The sequence below is a fragment of the Pochonia chlamydosporia genome, chromosome 5 (assembly GCF_001653235.2).
Source record: "Pochonia chlamydosporia 170 chromosome 5, whole genome shotgun sequence".
NCBI classification, from domain to species: domain Eukaryota; kingdom Fungi; phylum Ascomycota; class Sordariomycetes; order Hypocreales; family Clavicipitaceae; genus Pochonia; species Pochonia chlamydosporia.
Window position 1 is genome coordinate 2,608,088 of NC_035794.1, and position 24,830 is coordinate 2,632,917.

Sequence of the window (24,830 nt, forward strand, 5' to 3'; positions counted from 1 at the left end):
ATCTAGAGAGCAAATACAGGGAAAATATATATAGTGGCATTCCGTGATGGACTTGAAATGTCATCATCGTCAAAATCTCAAAATCCAAATTGCACGTGACCGCAAAGACATCGCGATGCTTGACCTCGAGATTTCATCTTCAACCTCACCACAACACAACAAAATGCATCAATAACAAGTATTTTCCGGCCATTTAACCCGAATGTTACTCAGTTAGCGATAGTCCCTTCACCATATCACGCCATGGCGGCCCTTCGCAGCATCCTACGTCACACCTCCAAATCACCCAACTTCATCTCACTCCCTCGGACAACAAGCCGCCTCAACCACACCCAAACCAACAGCAAACAAGCTCGCTTCCCCCCAGTCCTAATAGCAGCCGCCGTCCTCGGCACAGCAACTTACTACGCCCTCTCGCCATCGACCCCCAAGACTCTCAACCCTGTCACCTTCACCCCCTACACCATCACATCCAAGCACACTATCTCCCCTACATCCGTCATCTTCACCATCTCACCGCACCAACACGACCCGTCGCCACCATATCTGTCCGAATCAAAATGGAAGTACCCCCTCTGGTCGGTCGAGTTCAAGCAGCCCGAGGTCCAAATCGCGCGGCACTACACACCCCTGCCAGTAGACGCTGAAGACGGCAGCCTCAGTTTCTATATCCGCGCCGTGGGAGGCGGCGAAATGTCAAATTACCTGAATAGACTTGCCGTAGGACGAGACGTGTATCTCCGGGGACCGCACGCTGGTTTTGATATCCTACAAAGACTGGGCGCACAGAAAAACGTGGTGTTTCTGGCAGGTGGGACTGGCGTAGTTCCGGGGATGCAGGTAGCGAGGGCTGTTCTGGAGAGGGACTCCTCGTCGAGAGTCAAGATACTCTGGGCGGTGCGTAGGAGGGAGGAGCTACAAGGGCGTCAGGCAGGGTGGACTTTTTGGAGGACACCAACAGAAGTCACGGGTGAGTTGGAGGATGCGAGCGCAATGGGGGAGCGGCTCGCGCGGATGAAGGCCAAGTATGGTGAGAGACTTGTCATTAAGGTGGCGGTAGATGAGGAACGAACTCGATTCACGGAGAGGGATGTGCGGGATGCGTTGGCGGAGGGCGGTCAGGCCACGCCTGGTGATGGGTGTAGACTGCACGATCAAAGGCTTCATACACGGGTTTCTGAATTTGAAGAGCCGGGTGTGCCGTGTGAATGTGCTGCGTCGGCCGCGCCAGGGAAGAATCTGCTCATGGTTTCAGGTCCGGATGGGTTTATAGCACATTATGCCGGAGATAAGACTTGGCGTGGTGGTACGTTGACGCAGGGAGGTGTAGGCGGTGTTGCGGGCTTATTGCAGAGAAGGAATCCTGCCTTGGCGAACGACTGGCTTGTTTTGAAACTGTAAATATCTGGGACTGCTCCAAACTTGTACCATAGACATTGTATTCAAAGGCATACACACGAGGTGAGAAGTGTAAGAAAGGCAAAGGATATATTAGGCTCCAACACCAGAGATGCAAAATCCCCCCCAACGCCGTGAATGCGCACCCACGTCTACCTATTCTGTACTTTTCTATACGACGGCGGCTTAATTGCCCTTCTGATCAACTTGCCTGCATATGGAGGAATCAGGGACACTGCTCCAATGGCAAAAATGCGCCATACGAAGCCCCTACAACGATTAGCACCCATACGATGTGGACAGAGATTGATGGATGCACTTACCACGTAATGACAAACTTGAGATCAAAGTATCCCCCCAAGAAAGGTACACTTCCTACAAACACTAAAAATGTGCCCAGGATGCTCAAAATCATGACCGGGTGCCAGGTCGTAATCTCAATTGCCACCATGATGAGTTCGTTTAGCACCAGAACGGTGTAACTCACGGCCACCATTTTTGGACCGTCCACCTCGGTAAGGATTTGGGATAGGCCCTGAATCATGCTGCCTTGATAGATGGATACAAATACCCAGACGAAAAAAGTGCGGTAGGAGAGTGATCGACCTTCGGTGAGCTCCTTGTACAGTTCGGGGTATAGATTGGCCAGGTTTTCGTCGACATCTTTGTCGAGGACCAGGGACAGGACAGGCGCCGCTGTGTAAATGGTTGCGTAGCCGACGAGAAGCCAATCCTAAGCAAAATCAGTAAATACTCTCTTTGGAAACTGTCAAGTAGAGCATCATCCGTACCTTGTACAACCCCTCGGGCTCAAATTTCCTGGCAATACTATACATGGTCTGACACACCGCAATGATCAGACCACGATGGATGACGAATTGCGCCAGTTTTGCGCTCCTCTTGTAGCTGTTTCGCCCGTGCCACACGAGCAGTTTGACCAAGTGATAAAACTGCTCAATCGAGAAATCAGCAGCCAAACTTGCCTGGCGACCTTCCTTGCCGACAATACCGACACCCACGTCAGCTGCTTGAATCATGGACACGTCGTTGCCTCCGTCGCCGATGCAGCACACCCTCTTCTTGGTGTATTCCTTGATGAGCTTGGCAACCTCGGCCTTTTGCGTAGGCGAGCATCGACAAGCTACGACGGTGGGCAGCTGCACGGCAATAGAAATGAATTCGATTCGGAAATGAGTCAGCAGGAGCTGGAGGCTCTCGCCGTCAATGAGAAGGCATGCATCTGTTTTGCCGCGTAGAAAGTCGAGGTGTTCCTGGGCGCCGTCCTTGCGCTTGAGCTTGGCAACGGTGTAAATGTACTGTCCGCGAGCAACGAGCTTGGAGCTGACGGCCACACAGCGAGCGGTTTCAACCTTGTCTCCTGTCAGCATCCAAATCTTGATGCCGGCGTTACGGAGAAGCTCCAACGATGGCTTGACGTCCTTTTGCAGCTTGTCCTCAACACCAGTGACGCCGAGCAGTTCGAGGTCGTTTTCGAGATAGTGTGACACGACGCGCTGGATGCCGCTCTCTCGGTTCGCAATCGACATGGACGCTTCCTGGTGCTTGGATGAGAACTCCTGATATTGCTGGTACGAGAGCTTCTTACGGCCCACGACCAGGGTTCGCAATCCTTCTCTAGCCATGTTTGCCGTTTCCTCGTCGAGCCAGTCATTGGCAGCCACTATTGTGCCCATGACAGTATCTGCACCTTTTTGGTAGAACCAGATCTCGCCAGAGCTCAGGCTTGGATTAGTATTAGTCATGTCGTCATGAAAGTGAACTATGATGCCCATGCGCTTGCCGTCAGACGTAAAAGGGAAGACTTCGAGAATGCGGACACGGACGACGGGACGGCCTGTTTCGGTTGATTCAAGGGTCATGCTCTTTCGGTCGCGGTATGCCAACTTTAGCCCGACGGACTCTGTCCATTTAACAATCGCAATTTCGTCAGGTGACGATGCCTGGTACGATGTCACTTCTTTGCCCTCTTCAGTATCGACGGTGGGTGTGACGTTGTGACACAAGGCCAGAGCAAGAACAACATCTCGCACACGAGCTCCAATCTCACGCCTTGTGCGGGTGGCACCCACATTGACGGTGGTTGAAAAGGTCGAGGATGGTGTCACCAGCATAGTTTGCGAAGCTGGATCCGTTGTAGGTTGAATGTGGAATCCTTGATGGACATAGGACTTGACTTCGTCCATGGCCTCATTGGCATACGACACGGTGCCAACATGGACCTTTTTCATCTCCATGTCGTTTTGCGTCAGGGTTCCCGTCTTATCGCTGAGCAGATACTCGATCCGCCCCAGGTCCTCAGGTATAGTACTGGTCCGTACCACAGCACCAGGGATACCAGGATCGCGCTGGATGAATCTCGAATACGCGCTCTTGCCCATGTCGAGGTTCACGCGCAAACTAATTGGTACGATTGTTGAGAACAGGACCAAGAAGCGCATGATCTTAATATACCACACGTTGCCGGTCGTATTTTCGAACCCTTCCAGCGCAACAAGGACAACTGACAAAGCCAACGTGAGGGCGCACAAAATCTTGGTCAGAGAGTTGATTTCGTATTCGAGTAGACCTGTTTTGGACCGCGATGGTGAGGTGGACAGAGCCGACCTCGTCTGCGGGCCAGTGTACAAGACGACTGCCAAGGTGGTTCCTTGGGACGCGATAATTGTATTAGCCCAAGCCGTATTGTCGATAGACAAGCCCGCCGAATTCGAGCTGTCGTCTTGCTGAAGCATCGCCTGATGGCTGGCGGCATCCTGTCTTGTCGGGAGCAGTTCCACCGTGCCGGCAAACTCGTTGACCTTTTTATCCGGCTTTCCACCAGTAACTCTCAGCCGAACAAACTCTTCAGGGGGTATGTTTTGTGTCAGTGCCGAGGCCAGCCTCAGCTTCCAGTCAGTCTCACCATCGAGCTGATCGGTTCTGATGAATGTCTCACCAGATCCTCCGCCAGCATCACTCTCGTCCTTTTGCGCATCCGCTTCCGGTTGCTTTCCCTTGCCATCGGACTCATTCTCGGTAAAGGCGAGGAGCGTTTCCTCTTGTGCCGGTTCCTTGGTAGGAGTGGACGATGTAGGGCCTTCTGCATTGTAGCACTGTAGTATGACCACATCAGCTGGCACTCGCTGTCCCTTGCTGAGTTTGAGGACATCGCCAACTTTGAGGTCCTTTGACTTGCGATTCGCTTCCTGAACAAAAGATGAAGGGTGGTACGTATCATCTTCCTCTTGAATATCAGTCAGGTCATGTCGTGACTCCCTTTGTCTCCGTGACCCCCTTTTGCTAAAGGAAACCGATTTGAGCGGTCGACGGGGGGCCCGAACAGACGCAGGTCGTGCCTCGGGGTCTGCAAATGTCAGCACTCGGTATTCCTCCGAGTTGGCCTCGTTGTCTCTTCGCCTCCTCTCAATGTCGTCGTACGCCTCCTTCCCCATAGTGATGCAAAGAACAAAAGCCAGAGGCGCTATGTATGTAGATAGATAACCAATTCGAAGAGCGGGAATCGCTTGCGAAAGTGCGACTAGAAGAAAGTACATGTTGAAGAAGAAGGAGAATTCATTGTACAAGGTTACGGGAAGAAAGGTGAGAGCTGTGTATTTTGCGTTGGAGACAATGTTGGCTGGGAATCGAGTCGACTGGGTAGATCCAACGGCTACGTGTCTGGATGCTGAAGGGTCGTCCTCGTCTTGTCCATCTACAGCTTCATCGTCTCCCTGTGGCGGCGGCGGCTTGTTTCCGGACAAAAAACTGGGTAGTCGTATGCTGGACATGGACAGCCGGCGACTTTGCGATCTTTGATGGCTGCCCAGCAGCGGCGCATCATCGTCTGCGCGGTTTCCCCCAGCTCCATCATGGTCATCTAGCAGCCCGCGGGTATGCTCGTCGAAGTCGTCACGATTCTGACCCAGTTCCCCATATCCGCGACGACCGCGCTTGCTGGCACGTCGCAACCCTCCCATGCGCAGGTTCCGAAGGGCTATTCTTGACGGTTTCGGTTCGGCAGAGGCAGATGTCTGTTCTCGATGTGAGCCCCTAATATTCTCGGTTGAGATGGGGTCCAGTTCGTGGACGTCGAGATCCAAGTCGGAGTCGGAGTCGGAATCATGCGTGGGAGATTCGGGGGGCTCGGCAGGACGGTAGGGAGGTGTCGAAGGCATGCCGCATCAACGTTTCCTGCCCAACGTGCAAGACAAAAACTGTTGGGGCTGCTTGTGTGAGGTCTGCAAGCTGTATGTGATGCGCTGGCGTTGTTGGCGTCGCCTGGATGACCATGCTGCACTGCGCTGTGGCAGCTCTATGGTATTGCACGTGGATGTCGGAGCTGCTGATCAACGAAGAATGGTGTAAATGGCTTGGCGCATTGTCTGTATGTTTTGGAAAGGTGAAGGGTGAAGAAGATACAAAGGCGTAATTATTCTGTCACTGTTATGCGGTGCAACAGTAGATGGGCAATTCAATTCACTCTGATCCTTGGGTTGTCGAGGGTAAAAGGGAGGCTTTATGCTGCCAAGGGAACGCGAGACGATGATGAGGCCAACGTGGATGCATGAAAGCTTACATGGCATGTTTGCTCTGGTTCGTCCAATCTGCCGTCGAGTCTAGTTGAGGTACGTAACCCATCCAGGCTGCCATTAGTGGCCACCAGGGGCGTTCTGCACCAGTGCTGCTGCACTCGGGCCAGCACTGGGATGGAGGCTGAGTGCATGTGGGGCTGAAATGGCGGCCTGGTGGACCAATGTCCTGGAGCCCCTTGAACTACTGGCTGTATTGTTGGAGAAATCAATAGAGCTCTTTGCCCAAGGCACAATCATTTTGCGCCTACCCTACATTTTGAGCCACTCAAAGCGCAAAGGCGGAAACAACGTATTTTGGTCTTGTGTAAGTTGTTAATTTATATGTGCATATATAGGTTGAGAGAAAATCGCTACCTTGAAACGTAGCGAAGATTGTTCGTCTCCCACGAACCTTGTTGATGATTCTGTAAGGCATCCGAGGTGATACATTGAGCTCAACGACAGACGGTAACACCAGACTTTACCAACTCATGCCCCCAGACAGCCAAACAACTTCCGTGCACAACCAATATAGTACGACAACACTTTCGACAAAATCCTTGAAAGAGAATGATGTTTTATCCAAGATGCCCTTATCCCACAATCGCAACTGTGAATTATTCCTTACGGACATATACCACATGTGACGGATAAAGGTCGGAGGGCAATACTGCCGTCTCCGAATGAGTCCAGAAGAATAGGAGCAAAAGGAGACACGGCTCCATATTGACCTCGCAGAAAAAGGAGCTCCAAAGATATTCCTTGGCTTGCGATTAGCTGCAAAGGTGCATGGTGGCCCCACTACGGTCAGGTACTCCGTCGTCCATGCTGGGCTCACACTCCGTCGGCTCAAATGATACCACTGGCCATGTACATGCCAGCTTGCCTCAAGGCCAGTCTGGCACTTCATCCATCTCACGTCACCATTTGATCTGTCCATTTTGTCCGGTCAACCCAACCTTCACTTACCATCTTCGCCATCCCGTTACCCGATACCCGCAATTTCTTTTATAGCGACTTCTCCTGGTATGGCGGACAGGAGATCGGCTTGAGAGATTGTCTGCATCTTGATTACAGTAATTCTTTTTCCTCTGCCCTTGTACGTGCTGTCTCATGTTCTAACCCCCGAGGCCCCGTCCTCGACACCACGCGCCGCACCACACCAAGAATTTCTTGCACAGTGCAGGCCATCGGGGACTCCGCGTCTGCGCATTTCTTGTTCGCATCATCAATAAGAGTATGCAATGTTAACAGCCCGTGAATTAGAATTCCTGAATGTATTCGTCCTAAGCACCGCGCTCTGTTTATCGCATTCGAACCATGGCCGCCGAGCCAACCAGCACATGGCACCCGGCCATGATGCCCAACACCACCGCCGATGCAGTTGCACCGATTCAAAAGCCTAAAGTGGCTGATTCAACCCATGATGCATCGCCCGGTCTCCCAAAAATCGAAGACCACGATCCCACCAATGCTTGGTTTGATAAGGACGGCGAGGACGAAGATGAAGCCGACGCCTGGCTGGTATCCGAGGACGCTGAACCTGCAGAACCCATCGAGGCCACTGAACCTATAAACTCTTCACAGGAGACAGAAAAGACAAAGGGATACGCCCCGAGACAATCACATACCCATGACGAGCAAGAAAGATCGGAAGACGCTGCAGATGCTTGGCTGACAAACGGCCACCATGAGGGAGGTGCGTTGTTGCTCTCCGGGGAGAAAGAGCAGGATATATCTGGAGAAGAGCCCGAAACCACAGCACAACAGGATCGGGCTGACGAGGCGCCTGTTAATGAGCCGCCGACGGAGGAGCCCACACAACCAGAAGGAATGAACTCAAAAGACACAAGCCCTGAGATCACGGGTCCGTCGCAGACCGTGGCCCAGCACTCCAGCTCCATGTCCTTTGCTCGGACTGTCTCCCACGAGGTTAGCTTTGGCGACGATGACGATGGAGAGTGGAACCTGGGTCGATCCGACACGGACACGTTTGGCTTCATGCCGCCATCAAATCGGACCAACTCGTTTCCTGTCGTACCTCCCATGGCGTCCGAGTCCGAGCTGCGCCATGCCCTACCGCTCCCTACCAACCAGGCTCTCGACGTCATGGAAGAAGATGAAAAAGAGGCCGAACTTGAAGAGGAGGAGTACATGATGCGAAGCCCCGAAGGCGACAGCTCTGCATCGTGGCAAAGGCACAGTGGTACTCGAGGTAAACATGCGCCGTCCCGATCCATTGGCGGCGAAATTGCGGAAGCATCCACCACTGCTGAAGCGGCTCGATTTGAAGAGGGTGTACCCCTTATTCCACAATCCGAGACGGGCAACGAAGCACACGCGGTCAGAGCCGACCCATTCGGAGAGGAGGACGCAAACGATGACGACTTTTTCGCTCAAGTTCAGGACACGGACAATCAAAATGACTGGGACAGCAACATCAGACCCTTGGAGCGGAAGTCTACAATGCAAGCAATGGCTTCCACGGATGATGGCGTTTCGCTCATGCATCAGACCACTCTTGATGAAACCATTGAAGAACATGCTGATGAGTCTGCTGAAGGCGTTGCGCTTGGCATTCCAGAGACGGATGAACCAGCACCCTTGACCGAGGACCTGGAATCTAAGTGGGAGCAAGCATTTGGAGAAGACGAGGATGACGATTTTCTTCTCGATGATTCAGCAGCGGAGAACAAGGAGGACATTGATGCGGCAGCCTTCCTCGGCAGCGATGACGAGGGTCTGCTTGATGACACCTTGGACGAACCTGTGCCTGCTCCTCAACCCTCACAACCTCGACAAAACCCGTACGTCCCAACGAACGCGGCGGGACAACCACCACCACCAACACTCACCCCAACTGCTGCCACGGCTGCAACCTCCCAGTTTTCCCCAGCCGTGCCATACGGGGGCGCTGCTCAGTATGGACAGACACCACCGCGGCCTGAAGCTGCCCGAGCCGAGAGCTTTGCGGACAAGTCCAAAGAAGGGTATGCCTCGCCGTACGATTTGCCTACCGACCTGGTCTCCAAGACCGTCAAACCACGCAAGCGACCCAGCCTTCAACAATTGCCCCAGGAAACAGCACTTCCTCCTCCCAGGAGTGCCAGCATGTATTCACCGGGGCAGGCGGCGCCTCCTGCGTCCGCACCGCCGACTTCATCCGCTCCTCCAGTCCCTTCTACTCAGCCTCAGGGTCCTCAATTGAGTCAAAAAGCCTCGGCACCCGCCCTGCGCTCAAAAAGCGGTTTCTTTGAGGAATTACCAATGATGTCTAAGCCAAGATCGGCTTCGAGACAGAGTCAGCGAGCGCCATCGCCCGGCCAGTACGCACCTGCGCCGCCTCAACAACAAGCACCTCCTCCAGCGGCATCCCAAGCTGTCCCCCCACCAGCATCAGGAGCTGTTGCTCCTCCCACGCACACGGCAAACCAACCTCCAACACCTCAGCAGCTGCCCGGCGAGACTCAGACACCACCTGGTGTGGCCGACTTGGTTGCTCCCCCCAAGACGAACCCTTACGCCAACCTTCAGGCCCAGGCTCCCTCCGTGACCCCGCCATCGAGCAGCTCGTCTCGATACTCGCCTGCACCGGCAGCCCAGCAAGGCGGCGGTGTTTCTCTTGCCAGCCGCTATTCGCCAGCGCCGTCAGCTGGATCACGCCCTAACAGCTCTTATGGCGCTGGCCCTCCTCACACCGTTCTTCCTCACCTGCCACGTACCTCCAGCCCCTTGGCACATTTTGAGAGTAGTGGTGCCACAGATGGACAACACTTTGACCGACGGACGAGCTCTTCATTCGAGCCAAGATTGAATCGAGTGTCGTCTTTGCCGCCAACTAGGGAAGTAGATGAGGAGGAAGACGAAGAAGCTCTGTCTCCTGGAAATCGGTCGTTCAGTGCCAGTCATACAGCTGTGGCTGACGTTGCCGAGTCTCGATATAGCCCTGCGTCACCCGTTTGCGCAGCTCGGTACACTCCCCCGTTACCCTCTGCCAACGGTGCACCAGCCGCTGCTCTGTCACCTCCTAAGAGAATCAACTCCAACTACGCACCTCAGCCTGCATCAGCATCCGCATCAGCGCCAGCGCCAGCGCCAGCGCCAAACTCATTTGCTCCGCCTTCCCGAGCTCACACGCAATCTCCTGGTTACACGCACAACGCTGCTAGAAAGGGCAGCAGGTCGTCGGAATCCGGTCATCGACCTTCGTCCGCTCATGCTCACGCACAACCAGCCCCAGCCGTGACAAAGCCTACTCAATCTGCGCATGGGCCCATCTCTCGTGCTCGGGGTCAATCACTTACCAACATGGTGCCGCCCACTGATGGTAGAGAGCACGATCCTCTTGAGAGATGGAGGGGAGCGCCAGTCATGTCCTGGGGAGTCGGTGGAACGTTTGTTTCAACGTTTCCCAAGAGTATCCCCCGATATGCCATGGGGCAGACCATGCCAGTTACCGTACGCACAGTGGGTGAAGTCAAGGTTCAGAATATTAAGGATCTAGACCCTCTTCAGGATCACCTGGCCAAATTTCCTGGGCCCCTCAAGGGAAAGTCCAAAAAGAAGGAAGCAGTTGCTTGGCTCTCGGCTGGCATTGAGTCCATGGAAAGGGAACTCCCTGATGTCTCTTTCCACTCTCAGCTATCTCTGGAAGCGAAACGCTCCATCGAACGGCTCTTGCTATGGAAACTATTGAGAGTCTTCATCGAACATGACGGAGTGCTTGAGGGCACTCCTGTCGTGGACAAGGCCGTTCGGCAAATCCTGGCCCCTGAGACGACGGAACTGCCGGGCGAAGGCGCTCCACTGTTCACGGGAGCTGAGACGACCGCCGCAGGCGTCACCTCGATGCAAGCCGATGGTGTGGACTCGGGAGCCATTGAAAAGATTCGCCTCGACCTGCTCAAGGGACATCGCGAGACGGCAGTCTGGTCTGCCGTGGACAAGCGTCTCTGGGGTCATGCCATGATTATTTCTCAGACAGTTTCTCCGGCTCTTTATAAACAAGTCGCCCAAGAATTTGTACGCAAGGAGGTCAACTACCCAGGCCATAACAATGAGCCCCTTGCTGCCCTGTACAAGGTTCTGTCTGGAAATTATGACGACTGCGTGGACGAACTTGTACCTTCGCATGCTCGTGCTGGACTGCAACTCGTGTCCACAGAGACTTCCTCTGGTCCTACAAAGGATGCCATGGATGGTCTTGACAAGTGGCGTGAGACATTGACTCTTGTGTTGAGCAATCGAAGCAACGACGACATCCGAGGACTCAATGCTCTGGGTAAGCTTTTGTCCAGCTACGGCCGCGCCGAGGCCGCACATATTTGCTTCATCTTTAGCAGACAGCTATCAGTTTTTGGCGGCCTCGACGACCCCAACGCGGACTTCGTCTTGGTTGGCTCAGACCATCGCAGACAGTCTGACCAGTTTGCCAAGGAGACCGAGGCCCTGCAGCTCAGCGAAGTCTACGAGTTCGGACTCACACTTGGTGGAGGCGTGACGGCGGCAGCTGGAGCGCCACATCTCGCTGCTTACAAGCTTCAGCACGCCGTAACCCTTGCCGAGTACGGGTTCCGAGACAAGGCGCTGCAGTACTGCGATCACATTGCCACTGCCATCAGCTCGCAAACGAGAAGGTCCCCGTACCACCATGCCATTCTCGAAGCCTCCGTGGAAGACTTTTTGGCAAGGCTGAAGCAAGCACCCAAAGAGGCATCATCGTCGTGGATATCCAAGCCCACGATGGGCAAGGTATCTGATAGCATGTGGAACCGGTTTAACAAATTTGTTTCAGGAGATGAGGATGGAAATGGCCAGCCTGGATCAGATGGTGATAACGGACCATTTGCTCGCATTGCTGCCTCGCCAAACGTTTCCAGACCACCGTCTACTTCCAATTTCGACGTCTATGGCTCCCCCCCAGCAGCCTATCCATCCGCAACGGCGCCTCCTGCAGCAGCTGGTACCGCCGCTGCTCGATATGCTCCAGCACCAACCGCCTCCTACCCTGCCGCGAATGCCAATCCATACCTTCCAGCGGCACAGGGGCAGCTCTCGCCAGTGTCAACCTTTTCGACGAATAATGTCCCCGAATACTCGCCCAACCCGTACGAACCTAGCTACCCAGGGGTGCCCGCCAGCCAGCCGCAAACTGCTGGATACCAGCCAGTCGGCTATCCTGGATCAGCCGCACCTTCGAAGTATCAACCCGCCGGATCAGCTCCGGCTCCCGTTGTCCAACAGGAGCCACCCCCGGCAGCCCGAGCGGGAACTTCTGGCATGTACCAACCGTACGGGCTTCAAGAGTCGCCAGACATTCAACCCAGTTCTGCAGTTGACAAAGCCAACCAAGGATACCAGCCGACAACATATGGCTATGAGCCCCCTCAGATGGCTCCCACCGCAGCTGACAGTCAAGAACAGGAGACGAGTGGTACGAGTGGATATGAGCCACCGTCGTTTCAACCATATGGATATGAGCCGCCTTCGTACCAGCCAGATGTTGAGGACGATGATGCACCCAAGCCCAAGAAGAAGAGCTTCATGGATGACGATGATGACGATATCCCAGCACTGAGAAAATCACAGGACAAGTCAAAGTCCGAAAAGGACCGGGAGAATGAGGAGATGTTCCGCAAGGCGGCTGAAGAAGATGGTAAGTTTCTTCCACCGTGTTGTTTCCACCGTATCTCCTGTAACCCTTTGCTAACACAAGACGTTTAGCCAAGCGAGCAGCAGCAGCAAGTACCAAAAAGGGATGGGGTTTTGGCGGGTGGTTTGGTGGTGGCAAGAAGGCAGACGGCAACATTGGTGAAGCTTCGCCTGGCAAAGCTATCAGAGCCAAGCTTGGTGAAGAGAGTAGCTTCGTGTATGACCCTGATCTGAAGCGGTGGATCAACAAGAAGCCTGGTGCCGAGAATGTCGAAGCCAAGAAGGCCACGCCACCACCTCCCAGGGCTGGTCCACGCTCTGTGAGCGGCACACCTCCTCCACGGGCTGCTGGCACACCACCACCACCCGCCGCTGGACGATCCAGCGTTCCCCCAATGGGCGCAATGCCTCCTCGATCCATGGCAGGGAATCTGACTACTGCCCAATCCATGGAGAACCTGACTGCTCGTGCTGCTCTCGGCGCCCCTCCAGCACCTCTCCCACGGTCTGTGTCCAGCAACAACACAGGATCTGCAGGGCCATCCACTGGTCCGCCTAGTAGACCCACGACCAGTATGAGTAACGCAAGCAGCATTGACGACTTGCTCGGTGCCCCGGCTCCCAGAAAAGCAGGCCAGAAGAAGCCGAGAAAGAGCGGCCGATATATTGACGTCATGGCAAAGTAATCTTAGTGCTGGAGACAATATGATGTGACAAGAGGGATGACTCGGACTAAGAAAAAGCAAGAGTTGGTGAATCTCCATTGGTGATGGGAGCGCACACACACAAACACATTACGGCGTTTTTTGTTCAATAGAAATAATTACTGGGCATCCTTGTACGATAGACATTCCATTTTTCTGTATTATGGATCTGTAATACTTTTTTCATCTTACATTACACTATCTTGACCAACTGGTTTTGACAACCTAAACGCCTTGACATGACACCTGATTCCTATTTCGCAACCAACGCCAGTGTGATTTCATCATCTGCTGTACGATTGTACATAGTACTAAGACGGTTAGTTTTACCGAATACATAAGCCGTTGACATGGGAAACTTACGGTAACAACAGAGTCGTCGGTAGTTGCATCGTCATAATGCGGTACGTAGACATACAGAATCAAAGCATGATCATCTGCAAAGCACGCAATAACGCGACCCTCCAAGCGACCCACGCTCAACACTCTACTCCAGTCCTTGCCATCCACACGCACCGTAGCCCATCGATCAGGGCCCTCTTCCCGAAACTTGGTACTAGGATGCTCCTCAACTGGTCGTTCCAGCTGCGCAGGGTCCAGCTCCGGGTTCTCAAGGTCCGACCAAACACTACAGATGTCCGTCGTCTCAGTAGCTATTCGTAACCGTAGACTACCGTGCATATTGGCACTGAGTTCCAGCTTTGGCGCCTTGGACGGATTCGCCCCTGTGAGAGCCAACTTTGTGAAACGGTCCGAAATGGCCTTCAGTTGCAGCAACGGCGGCAACTGAATGTGAACATCTGGCTCCCGAACCTTGGGTTGCATAATTGTCTCCACGGTCTCAGGGTGCAGCACGCGAACGGGGATATCTTGCGTAATGATTTTCTCGTGAGCTCTGCGCAGGGATGTCTCGAGGTGTTCTTGCTCAAAGACGTCGTCACCAAAGGGGTCCTCGGAGGACAGCTTTGCGGCGGCTGTGGATGCGTTGGACGTGGTGGTTGTGATGGTCATGGAGAGGATGGGCAGGCCGTCCTTCTTGGTGAGCCGGAGGGACGCGGAGATGCTGTTGAGGGCCGACTTGAGGGCCCGCTGGAGCGGCTGGAGGGGCAGTTCGAGGTTGATTGTGTTGTGAGATTCTGCGGATTGAATGTGGTGGTTTTCGAAGATGAGGTCCATTGCTAGTGAGCTTTGAGGGGGTTAGAGACGAGATGGGATGGCGGTTTGGGATTGGGGTTCTTACGCCCAGACTTGAGATCCCATGTCGGGGATGACGGTGAATCTGGCTGTGTCATCGCTGAGGCGTACCCAAGCTATCTTTTCTAGAGATGAGAGGGCGGCTGTGAGTTCTGAGGATGGTTAGTGGGGTTGTGGTCGGATTTAGGAACGAGCATAAACTTGCTTGCAAATGTGCGTATGTTCCTTAGGTCTGTGCGAAACCGCATCTTGGGTTTGCACTGTGAGTGGTGATGTGAGTGAAGGAGTGAGTGAGTGAGTGAGTGAGTTGGTGTGACGTTGAAAGAAGGTGCGATCGCATGGTGGGGGCTTAGATCTAGTTCGTCACTGGCAGCAGGCAGGCAGCTCCTGCACTTATACTGGTTGTCGTAGTGCCCGTTTTGGCAAGAAATCACACGTGCATGTCTCGCAACTCCAGTCGTCTGGCAACAACTTGGCCGAGGATACTTGCCTAATACCAGTAGTAGACGACATGTTGTTTACTTCTCATAAAGTTTCGAAGATGCTCCCCAACAGAAACTACTGATCCGCCACGCCACCATCATTTCACTCAATATCATCACATCATCAACTATAGCCACTCATTTTGAACCACTTTCATCCCCCTTTCTTTCGAATATTCATTTTTCATCGAAGAGGTTTTTCATCCCATCTCTCGCTATGGACGCCTCTACTCCAAGGACAAGCCGTGACTCTGTATCTATCCACGATGATCCGCGCCAAGGAAGTCATCGCCCAGCTGACTCAAAGGTATGGCCGGGACTACCTCGAAAGAGTACTTCTACGAATAGGTGCATCTACGGAAAACAAGGAGCCGCTGCTGACGACTCGACCCGTCGATGAGAATGAGCCCACTACACCGGTTGATGATGCAAACCGAACTGTTCGGCCCCAACCCACAGAGTCAACAGGGCAGTCCCACACTTCTGTGCCAAATAGGAGGTGTATATTTTCAAGTCGGAGTCGGACCTTGAGAGTTCGAAACCCGACTGAGAGAAGATCGATCGGCAGCCAGGACACAATTGCAGCAACTGCCAGTGAGCAACTTGTTAGCGGGAATGACGGCGGACAATCACGACAACCCTCGGTTGGGCATTTCACATTCGAGACTTCGGAAGCTGGTTCCGAAGATATCACGCCCATGAACATCTTGGACAATGCTGGCTCCAGCATCTCCGTGGCGTCCACCCTTGCGTCCAGCCGTGACGCCAACTTCGACAGCAACGGGCGTCCCCTCCGTTGCTGCATGTGTGCTAAGGCCTTTGGGGATGGAGAGGGTCAAGCCAAAGAGCAAGTAGTATACCTTCCTTGCGGTCACGGAATGGGCCATGTCTGCCTTCTTGACTGGTTATCCAAACCCAATAGTCTTCCGAGATGTCCCATGCTACCGTGCATTTCGATTCGCCACAAGTGTGAGCACATCACCATGCCAACCACCAAATCACCCGTGACAAGGTTTGGACAAGATAACGAGGCGGATACAACCATCTTACCTTGGGATTATGAGTTCTGTGCGAGCCCCAAGGGCATTAAGCTTCACCAATCCATTGCCTCGACGAGTGCCAAGTTACGGAAGATGGAAGCCAAACGCGCCCGCAGGGGTCACGCCGGTCAGACGAGCACGGTCAATCCAAAGCTGAAGATCTACCGGTCTATTCTCGAGCAGCTTGAGAAGAAACTGGATGATGCGCACAAGAAATGGTGGGCAGCTAGGTGGAAGGAGTTTGGGCGGAAGAAGCAACAGAGCTTTTGGACCCGGCAAAGAGGAAACAGAGGTGAAGAGAGTGAATCTCGTTCCACAAGCGCTTAAGCGAGACATGTTTATGCATGCGTGCAAACATAACACCGCAGTATTAGGACCAAATATTTCAGCGATATGATTTTTCAACAAGCGTCTTCCACCTCACAGTTTGCGTGTATGCTATGTCCGTGGCTCGTGATATGCTGTGCTATTCGCTTGAGGAATGCGGAAATGATAATGCTACTAGTGATACAAACGTTAAACTTGATCATGGTTCATCTCCGATCTTGCTCCTCCTCGCTGTCATCCATGAATCCCTCCTCAAGGCTAGATGTCGTTAGCAAAACGAGCTAATATGTAGGTCTTGACACTAGACCACGTACTCTCTGCTCAGCCTCCTATTGCTATCCAGTCCCGAGCCCAAGTGCGAATGTAATCGCCGGATAGCATTCAACGTCTGCTCATGTACATCGCCCAATTCCTCGCCGTCTTCTAAAAAGTCATCATCGTCCGTCGTTGCGTTGTCCACCGCGCCTCTGTTCCTGCTCCACGTCGACGGCAGCGTGAGCCTCGAGAAGCGATTTACTATGCGGTGTCGCAGCCCGGATGTGTGGTTGGATATCGTTTCCACGGGGAGGTATTGGCTGTAACGATTGCGGTAGCGGCGCCATATGGGGACGAGGACGAAGGTGAGGAACAGGAAGATCAGGAGGGATACGACGGCGGGAACGAAGAGGGTCTGCATTGGTTTGGTCAGCTGGTGTTGGCGTGAAATGAGAAGGGTTTACGTGCCTTGAGGAGAGAGACGGTTGGTGAGGATGGCGCCATATTGGGGGCTGCTCTTTGGGATGGGGAGCCGCGGCGGCTGTGGTGGTGATGTTGGACTGTTGGTGTTGATGACGGTGGAAGTTTGGGGACTGGGTTGGGTGGTGCGCCACAGGCCGGATGCGTGGGTTGCCTGGATGGAGATGTGCCGTGATGGCTTGATGGGTGATTCGCGAGAGGGATCTGGGGAGAGCATTTTTGACTGATGGAATGTTTGATTTGTAGGCTATGACTTGTATGGCTAACTGAGTGCTCGTAACTAGATGAACAGTTTGAAGTAGAGTGCTTTGATGGGTGTTCTTTTAGGGGGATTGATTCGATGTTTCGACGTTTCGAGATTCGAATGAACTGCTAGCCTGGTGTCCCTTGGATGGAAATGCATGGTACAATACGCCTCGCCCCAGGCGTTGTGAATTATCCGATATGCACAAGTACTATACATCCTGCTTCCACTACCAGCGAGCATAAATACGACGGCGCAGAGCGATAATTTCTTGCAGAGTCTACGGAGTAGATGAGATTGCCTTGCGGACAAATACTGTGTTGGCAGCCCAACCTGGAGTCGCATCACTTAAATGACAAGTTAGAAATCAAGGAATTCAGGGTCTCAAGATGTGCTAGTGTCTTCTTGGCTCCATTAGGCCAAATGGCAATCTCGCAACCTGATGACCGTCCGTTTCGGGATAGTGCCAACCTGGTCAATGAACCCCTGACAACTTACTTGACACTTCATCTGTCCATCGGAAATAAAACGAATTGGGCTTGACGGCACATGAGATTCTCGGTGTAGAGATGATGGGTTGGTTTTGTTCACAAGGATGCACGAGACAAAGGGGCCGACAGTCGCGCATCGGATTGATCTTCGGCCCTGTTGCCGCCATAGGACATTTCCTCAGTGGTGCCTTGACAGGCTTCGCTTCCGAGGCGGGGGTTTGATCGGCGTGTCGTGTTCAAACGGATGGAAGACGTCCCTGAGAGTTTGGTGCACTTTGAGAGCGTGGTGTCTCTGCTTCAATCTCAAACAGCATCAATATGCGTGTAGTTGGGCCATTGAAGCCGAGGCTTGGCTTCTAGCCTGTTATCGTGCTGTGTGACATTCGGAAATGTGGTCAGGTTGTGCCGGTACTAAGTTTCATCTTTCTGCGTGGAGGTCGTTGAAGTAATAACCTGGGTGAAGCATTCTAAATCCTACTTGCGAGGGGAGGCATTGGGGCATCGGAGTGGTGAATTCCACACAGACTTCCAGTCCAACATGGCAAGAGCGACTCAACACCTGCATTGGCGACGACAGCTGAGGGCCAGGCAGTTTCTACCTCAACGCCAGAATCTCTTCCCATGATATCACTCCCCACTCCATCAGCAGTTAAATCATGTCTACAAGCACCTGCTCCGTATTCTCTCCACATTGGACCAGTTTACTGGCGTTGATGACCCGTTGTTCCTAGCTGTCCCTGCCAACCGCCTAGCGCCGTCTCCTGAATCGTCATCTCACTGCACACAGGAGAGCCTGCCAACCGAGACCCAGACTGATTGATCCCTCCACTCTGGTGCCCCCCCTTGCTTGATTGCTTGAGGTCCCCGTTCGACAACTGTCAGGGGCCTTGCCGTGGAGGCACTTCGCATTCTATTACTGTTTGTTCCAGCTCACGACTAATATTCCAAACACTGTCATTTTTTGTTTCCAAACACGGCTGCATTTATTGCTGCTGCTTCAGGACCAACCCACGACGCTGGGCCGCGCGAATCCCCTGGACATCGATACATAGCGCCCCAAGGCAATCATCTACTTGTCATCGCAGGCATTCGCCAAAGACTTTACGCCACCAGCCCCTATTCCCACCCGTCGTGGCTGGCTGTTCTTTCATCGCCATAGCATCACCCCCGAAACTGTGCACAGTCGAACCGCCTCGCATCCTGACTACGCCCGCACTGTCCTGCGAGTGCTGCAATTCAACAATTACCACGGGGCAGCTCCTCGTGCTCGGTTGGCAGCTCCGTGGCGAAACACCATCGACTCGATAGTTCTCGACAGCCAGCGAGGATACGAGGCGTCGGCTTGTGCCGAGGAACCTAGGCATCAGCAGAGAGGCGAACGTACATCTTTTCTCCTTGCATGGCACTGGCGCCGCTTTGACATTGCGAGTTAAAATAGACAGAAGGGAAGCCAGCAACAAAGCCGCTCTTCCACCCAGAATCTCTGAGCCACGGTAGACCCTTGCTACCTGTGACACAAAGGCCCCGGCTGCATCGTTCACCATGCGAGCGGCCTTGGGCCAGCATTTGATCGTTTTTACGAGTTTCACATAGGTAGCTTTCTGTCTTGTTACCATCACAGCCGCAGATCACAACCATGTCATCGGCAGACAAATCGAGGCAGTCGTCTGGGGGGCGATCCCTTTTCTCCAGAAGTAAGAACAAGGACAGAAGAACGACAGATGTCGACCACCTCGACGCCCCGAGCGCTATGAGCTTTCGAGCCTCACGGCACAAAAGAGATTCGTCCTCTGTATCCATAGATATACCTGCAACTGCTGATCCGGGAGTCAACATGATGGCTGGAGTGATAACATCGATCCCCTATGATAATATTCCTCCTGGTTCACGATCTCCGATCCCCGTCGATTACCTCCCCAATTCCGACCAAGCGCCAGCACGCCGAGATCCCTTACCTCACCAACTTAACAAGAGCGGCATGGACTTCCACCAGTACCCCTCGTTCGATCCGGCAACCCCTCGGCCGAGGGAATCCAATATGACCATGGCTTCGACTGGTCGGCAGGCACAGTTACAGCAATGGGGTCCTGCACGAGGAAGTGTTGCTAGCACAATCAACGGCTCACACACGTCACGATACGAATCATATCTGAGCGCCAACGACGGCCGCAGCTCCTATGACACCCAAAGCTTATATTCAGGTAATGCTAGCAATCGAGATGTTGGAGGGATGATACGCTCATCGCAGTTAGCATTACCAAGCGCCTCGTCGCAGAGCTCCTACGGCTCCCACCGCGACTCTAACCGACTCACCAAATTTCCGGGTCCTTTTCTCACCGCACACGAAGGCTTCCACTTTCCGAAACCAGACGATGATAACGTTATCGAGCAAATGTTCTTGCAGCTCATGCAAAAACGAGGATGGCACAACCTGCCCGAGCAAGCTCGACGACAAATGATGGCCTACCCACCGCAAAAGAAATGGACACTCCTGTATCAAGACCGCCTGACGGAGTGGCAGGGAGAACAAAAGCGACGGCAAACTGCTCGATCCAACCAGTTTTCAGCACCAGATATTACGACCTACTCCGACGAGGAGGGTACGCCAGAATGGTATGTGCGAAAGGTCATGGAAGACAAGCTCGACACCAAAGGACTGGGAAGTCTCGAAGTCAACTTGCGGACACAGCAAATAGGTTGGGTAAAGCGGTTTGTCGAGTGTCAGGGACAAGTCGCTTTGGTCACGTTGCTACTAAAAATCAACCGCAAGACATCCGCCGGACCGCCTCCCGACAGTTTACGAGCCGAGAAGAACATGGACAAGGGATACGACATCATCAAGTGTCTCAAGGCGCTTATGAACAACAAGTTTGGTGCCGACGATGCCTTGATGCAACAAAAAGTTCTAGTAGCACTTGCGACCTGTCTCATCTCGGCACGAATCACAACTCGAAAGCTCGTGAGCGAAATTCTGACCTTTTTGTGCACCTGGGGTCGTGAAGGTGAGGGCCATGTCAAGGTGATCCAAGCCCTGGACGAGCTCAAGACCCAATCCGGGGAAAATGGCAGATTTGATGCTTGGATGCGCTTGGTGGAGGTTACCGTCGATGGCCGAGGCAAGATGGGCAGTCTGGTCGGCGCCAGCGAAGAAGTACGAACAGGCGGTATTGGCATGGAGAATCTGCTCATGGAATACGCCGTCACGACTATGATGCTCGTCAACATGCTGGTTGATGCTCCGGAGCACGATCTTGAACTTCGAATTCATATTCGAGCTCAATTCACGGCATGCGGAATCAGGCGGATCCTGACCAAGATGGAGGGCTTTCAATATGAGCTCCTCGACAAGCAAATTGAGCGATTCCGGACCAATGAGGCGATTGACTATGAAGATATGCTTGAGAGGGAGAATAGCAGCATGAAGGATAGCGTCGAGGGCGAGGTCAAGGATCTGACTGATCCAGTTCAAATTGCCGATGCCATTCAGCAACGCATCCAAGGAAGCAAGGCACAAGACTACTTTGTGTCGGCACTGCAGCATCTCATGCTCCTCCGTGCTCAAGATGGTGAAGAACGTCTGCGCATGTTCCAACTGGTTGACTCAATGCTGAGCTACGTCGCCATGGACCGGCGCCTGCCCAACATGGATCTCAAGCAAAGCCTCAACTTTACCGTCCAAAGCTTGCTTGATAAGCTTCACACGGATTCAGAGGCTCGGCAGGCCCAAGATGAGGCTCTCGAGTCGCGGCAGATAGCAGAAGCCGCCATGGCCGAGCGTGACGAAATGCGGGCCAGGCTGGAGCTTGGAGCGGATGGGCTGGTCAAGAAAATGCAAAAGCAACTTGACGAGCAGGCTCGGTTTATTGAAGCTCAAAAGAGGCAAGCAGAGGGCCTCAAAGCAGAGCTGAGCAATGTCCAAACCGTCCGCGCCAAGGAAGCTCAAAGGAACGAGTTGGAGACGCGAGAGTTGTACCTAATGTTGAGAGATGCGCAAGATATTGCAGCCTCCAATGCTCTCAAAAGCAACAAGCCAAGCAGCGGGGAAAATGATAATGGTATCAACACCAAGGAAACCGCCACCCAGATGCAGGGCATTCTGGATCGCGAGAGACTCATGGAGCGCCTTCAAATGCAGTTGGAGCGGCAAAAGACGCAATACAAGCTGGAAGGACGTGTCTGGGGCGATGCCGGCGGTCCTTCTGACCGGTTGCGAGCCTTGCGGGAAGAAATGGACGACGACAACCTGGAATCACCCGCTGGCAGCGGGACACCTCCTCGCGATTTCACCAACAGCGTCTTGGGCAGCACCATTCGCCAGACAAGGATCCCTCGGAAACCACTGTACTCTGACAGAAATGGCGAAGATGAAACTATTACAGAAGGCGAAGAAACCGAGGGCGACGAAGGTGTCATTTATGAGCGTCCTCGTATCGTTGAGATGAAGCGGCCCATGATTGATCCTAAGCAGCAAGCCGGTCTAGTTAACGAGATAGGCTCCAAGATCAAGAGATATGAGGGCAGCGACTCAGAAGATGTAGATGGCGACGCCACCCCATCTCATCCCAGCTTGGAGTCCTCAACACCATTGACTTCAGCCGATGGCGAGACGCCAAAGCCCGAATCCGTAGCAGCAGCAGGCCCTCCTCCTCCTCCACCACCACCTCCGCCTCCGATGCCAGGTCAAGTCCCTGGTGCTCCTCCTCCTCCTCCTCCTCCTCCACCTCCGCCACCGCCTATGCCTGGCCAGATCCCGGGTGGTCCTCCTCCGCCGCCTCCACCACCTCCTATGCCTGGATCGGGCTCGGCCGGTTCCATGCCACCGCCACCGCCGCCTCCGTTGCCGGGAGCGATGCCTTCGGGCAACTTCTTACCCCAAAAGTCGACCTATACCACACCAACCATTGGTCTCCCAGTTGCACGACCAAAGAAGAAGCTCAAGGCTCTGCATTGGGAGAAGGTCGATACACCCGAGACGAGTCACTGGGCCGCACATGCTCCGTCTGCTGAAGAGCGCGAAGAGAAGTATAATGAGCTCAGCAAAAAGGGTATCTTGGACGAGGTTGAGAAACTCTTCATGGCAAAGGAGATTAAGCAGTTGGGCGGTGGAATGGCAAAGAAGGGAGACAAGAAGCAAATTATTTCCGCTGATCTGCGCAAGGCATATGGTAAGTGGGCACAATGCAGATTTAAGTTTTTACATCTTTGCTGGCAGCTGCTAATGAAATGGGACACAGAAATCGCTTTTGCCAAGTTTTCACAACATTCTGTGGAAAAGATTGTGCAGATGATCATCCATTGCGACCCGCAAGTGCTTGACAACCAGGTCGTCATGGAGTTCCTGCAAAAGGACGATTTGTGCAATATTTCCGACAACGTATCGAAACAAATGGCACCATACAGCCGAGATTTGACTGGGCCCGATGCGAAGAGCCTGGAACGCGAGCAGGACCCCTCAGAGCTGACAAGACAGGACCAAATCTACTTACATACGGCGTTTGAGTTACATCACTACTGGAAGAGCCGTATGAGGGCTTTATGGCTGAGCAAAAACTTTGAGGCGGATTACGAGGAACTCAACCAGAGAATTAACCAGGTTGTGACAGTTTCAGAGAGTCTTCGCGACTCCGTGTCGCTCATGAATGTCCTCGGCCTGATTCTTGATATTGGCAACTACATGAACGACGCCAACAAGCAAGCGCGTGGTTTCAAGCTCAGCTCTCTTGCCCGATTGGGCATGGTCAAGGATGACAAGAACGAGTCTTCTCTGGCCGATTTGGTAGAGCGAATAGTCCGAAGCCAGTACCCCGAATGGGAGGGATTCGCCAGTGACATTGGTGGTGTGGTGACGGCCCAAAAGGTGAACGTGGAACAGCTGCAGACCGATGCCAAGAAGTACATTGAGACGATTCGCAATGTGCAAATGTCGCTGGATTCGGGCAACCTCAGTGACCCGAAGCAATTCCATTCCGAGGACCGTGTGAGCCAAATCGTGCAGCGATGCATGAAGGAGGCCCGACGCAAGGCTGAGCAGATGGAGCTGTATCTCGACGAAATGATGAAAACATACAAAGACATCATGGTATTTTACGGAGAGGACCCCACCGACGAAAATGCCCGACGAGACTTCTTTGCCAAACTGGCCAACTTTTTGATGGAGTGGAAGAAATCCAAGGAGAAGAACATGCAGCTTGAAGAGATGAGGAGACGTAATGAGGCGTCGATGAAGCGCAAGCACGCCGCTCAGAAGGGGGCAGCGGCAGCAGCACTTGGCGAAGGAAGTGCTTCACCAACAAGTACGGGCGCCATGGACTCTCTGCTCGAGAAGCTCCGAGCGGCGGCGCCACAGGCACGGGATCAGAGAGATCGAAGACGTCGCGCACGTCTCAAGGACAGACATCAAGTGCGTGTGGCTTCAGGGCAAAAGATTCCCGACCTGAACGAGATACCCGAGGCCGAGGCCGGCTTCCAAAGCACGGAGAAGACGATTGACGAGGAGGGCAACCCGGTCGTTAGCCCAGGTCTGAGCTCACCGAGAGAAGGCGACGATGATGTTGCTGATCGAGCCGCGGCCATGCTGCAAGGCATGCGGGGTGATGGAGACGATGATGCGGTAAAGAGGGAAAGCCTGCGGCAAGCACGGAGGCAAACGGCAGAAGAAGAGCGTCGGTTACGAAGGCGCAGGAGAGAGAAGGCTGGCACCAGCCAAATAAGTGAGACCACCAAGGAAGAAGCAGCCGTTGAAGACAGTACAATGGCCGACGTACCAGAAACGGTGGACGAAGAGGCGGAGAAAGACACAGAGACAGAAGATGGGCATAAGGAGGGAACAAAGGACGAAGAGACCAAGGAGTCGTAGGTGCTTTAAGAGAAGAACTGCATATAGCGTCCGTACGTAATGTTTATATTGGCATATCTTTGCTCTTCAAACGGCTGCGTTTCTGGTGAGCACCCTTGTAGAATCATATTTGGACGTGTTTGTGCCACGGTGCAGAA

The 24,830-nt window shown here is 53.5% G+C and overlaps 10 protein-coding genes across 10 annotated transcripts; 5 read left to right on the top strand and 5 right to left on the bottom strand.

The window, feature by feature from the left end:
* Nucleotides 1–243: 243 nt before the first annotated feature.
* On the top strand, nucleotides 244–1,401 carry VFPPC_06085 (FMI1 protein; the record flags this gene model as incomplete). The annotated part of the gene is made up of 1 exon (XM_018285181.1): nucleotides 244–1,401. One exon carries the CDS (start codon nucleotides 244–246, stop codon nucleotides 1,399–1,401), a length of 1,158 nt encoding a protein of 385 aa, XP_018142203.1.
* Nucleotides 1,402–1,550: 149 nt separating this feature from the next.
* VFPPC_06086 (phospholipid-translocating P-type ATPase, flippase) lies at nucleotides 1,551–5,573 on the bottom strand (the record flags this gene model as incomplete). The annotated part of the gene is made up of 3 exons (XM_018285182.1): nucleotides 1,551–1,668; nucleotides 1,722–2,131; nucleotides 2,190–5,573. The coding sequence occupies 3 exons, from the start codon at nucleotides 5,571–5,573 to the stop codon at nucleotides 1,551–1,553; spliced, it is 3,912 nt and encodes a 1,303-aa protein (XP_018142204.1).
* A 171-nt stretch (nucleotides 5,574–5,744) lies between these two features.
* On the bottom strand, nucleotides 5,745–5,981 carry VFPPC_17939 (hypothetical protein; the record flags this gene model as incomplete). Its single annotated transcript, XM_022429607.1, has 1 exon — nucleotides 5,745–5,981. One exon carries the CDS (start codon nucleotides 5,979–5,981, stop codon nucleotides 5,745–5,747), a length of 237 nt encoding a protein of 78 aa, XP_022285339.1.
* A 1,308-nt stretch (nucleotides 5,982–7,289) lies between these two features.
* On the top strand, nucleotides 7,290–13,306 carry VFPPC_06088 (COPII coat assembly protein SEC16; the record flags this gene model as incomplete). Its single annotated transcript, XM_018285184.1, has 2 exons — nucleotides 7,290–12,624; nucleotides 12,693–13,306. 2 exons carry the CDS (start codon nucleotides 7,290–7,292, stop codon nucleotides 13,304–13,306), a joined length of 5,949 nt encoding a protein of 1,982 aa, XP_018142206.1.
* Nucleotides 13,307–13,608: 302 nt separating this feature from the next.
* On the bottom strand, nucleotides 13,609–15,031 carry VFPPC_16271 (checkpoint protein hus1; the record flags this gene model as incomplete). The annotated part of the gene is made up of 4 exons (XM_018294024.1): nucleotides 13,609–13,635; nucleotides 13,688–14,510; nucleotides 14,565–14,670; nucleotides 15,016–15,031. 4 exons carry the CDS (start codon nucleotides 15,029–15,031, stop codon nucleotides 13,609–13,611), a joined length of 972 nt encoding a protein of 323 aa, XP_018142207.1.
* A 235-nt stretch (nucleotides 15,032–15,266) lies between these two features.
* On the top strand, nucleotides 15,267–16,367 carry VFPPC_06089 (ring finger domain-containing protein; the record flags this gene model as incomplete). The annotated part of the gene is made up of 1 exon (XM_018285185.1): nucleotides 15,267–16,367. The coding sequence occupies one exon, from the start codon at nucleotides 15,267–15,269 to the stop codon at nucleotides 16,365–16,367; it is 1,101 nt and encodes a 366-aa protein (XP_018142208.1).
* A 206-nt stretch (nucleotides 16,368–16,573) lies between these two features.
* VFPPC_16272 (hypothetical protein) lies at nucleotides 16,574–17,043 on the bottom strand (the record flags this gene model as incomplete). Its single annotated transcript, XM_018294025.1, has 2 exons — nucleotides 16,574–16,625; nucleotides 16,682–17,043. The coding sequence occupies 2 exons, from the start codon at nucleotides 17,041–17,043 to the stop codon at nucleotides 16,574–16,576; spliced, it is 414 nt and encodes a 137-aa protein (XP_018142209.1).
* A 339-nt stretch (nucleotides 17,044–17,382) lies between these two features.
* On the bottom strand, nucleotides 17,383–17,691 carry VFPPC_06090 (hypothetical protein; the record flags this gene model as incomplete). Its single annotated transcript, XM_018285186.1, has 1 exon — nucleotides 17,383–17,691. The coding sequence occupies one exon, from the start codon at nucleotides 17,689–17,691 to the stop codon at nucleotides 17,383–17,385; it is 309 nt and encodes a 102-aa protein (XP_018142210.1).
* A 250-nt stretch (nucleotides 17,692–17,941) lies between these two features.
* On the top strand, nucleotides 17,942–18,217 carry VFPPC_16273 (hypothetical protein; the record flags this gene model as incomplete). Its single annotated transcript, XM_018294026.1, has 1 exon — nucleotides 17,942–18,217. The coding sequence occupies one exon, from the start codon at nucleotides 17,942–17,944 to the stop codon at nucleotides 18,215–18,217; it is 276 nt and encodes a 91-aa protein (XP_018142211.1).
* Nucleotides 18,218–19,473: 1,256 nt separating this feature from the next.
* VFPPC_06091 (cytokinesis protein sepA) lies at nucleotides 19,474–24,693 on the top strand (the record flags this gene model as incomplete). Its single annotated transcript, XM_022428492.1, has 2 exons — nucleotides 19,474–23,002; nucleotides 23,072–24,693. The coding sequence occupies 2 exons, from the start codon at nucleotides 19,474–19,476 to the stop codon at nucleotides 24,691–24,693; spliced, it is 5,151 nt and encodes a 1,716-aa protein (XP_022284301.1).
* Between the last annotated feature and the right edge of the window lie 137 nt (nucleotides 24,694–24,830).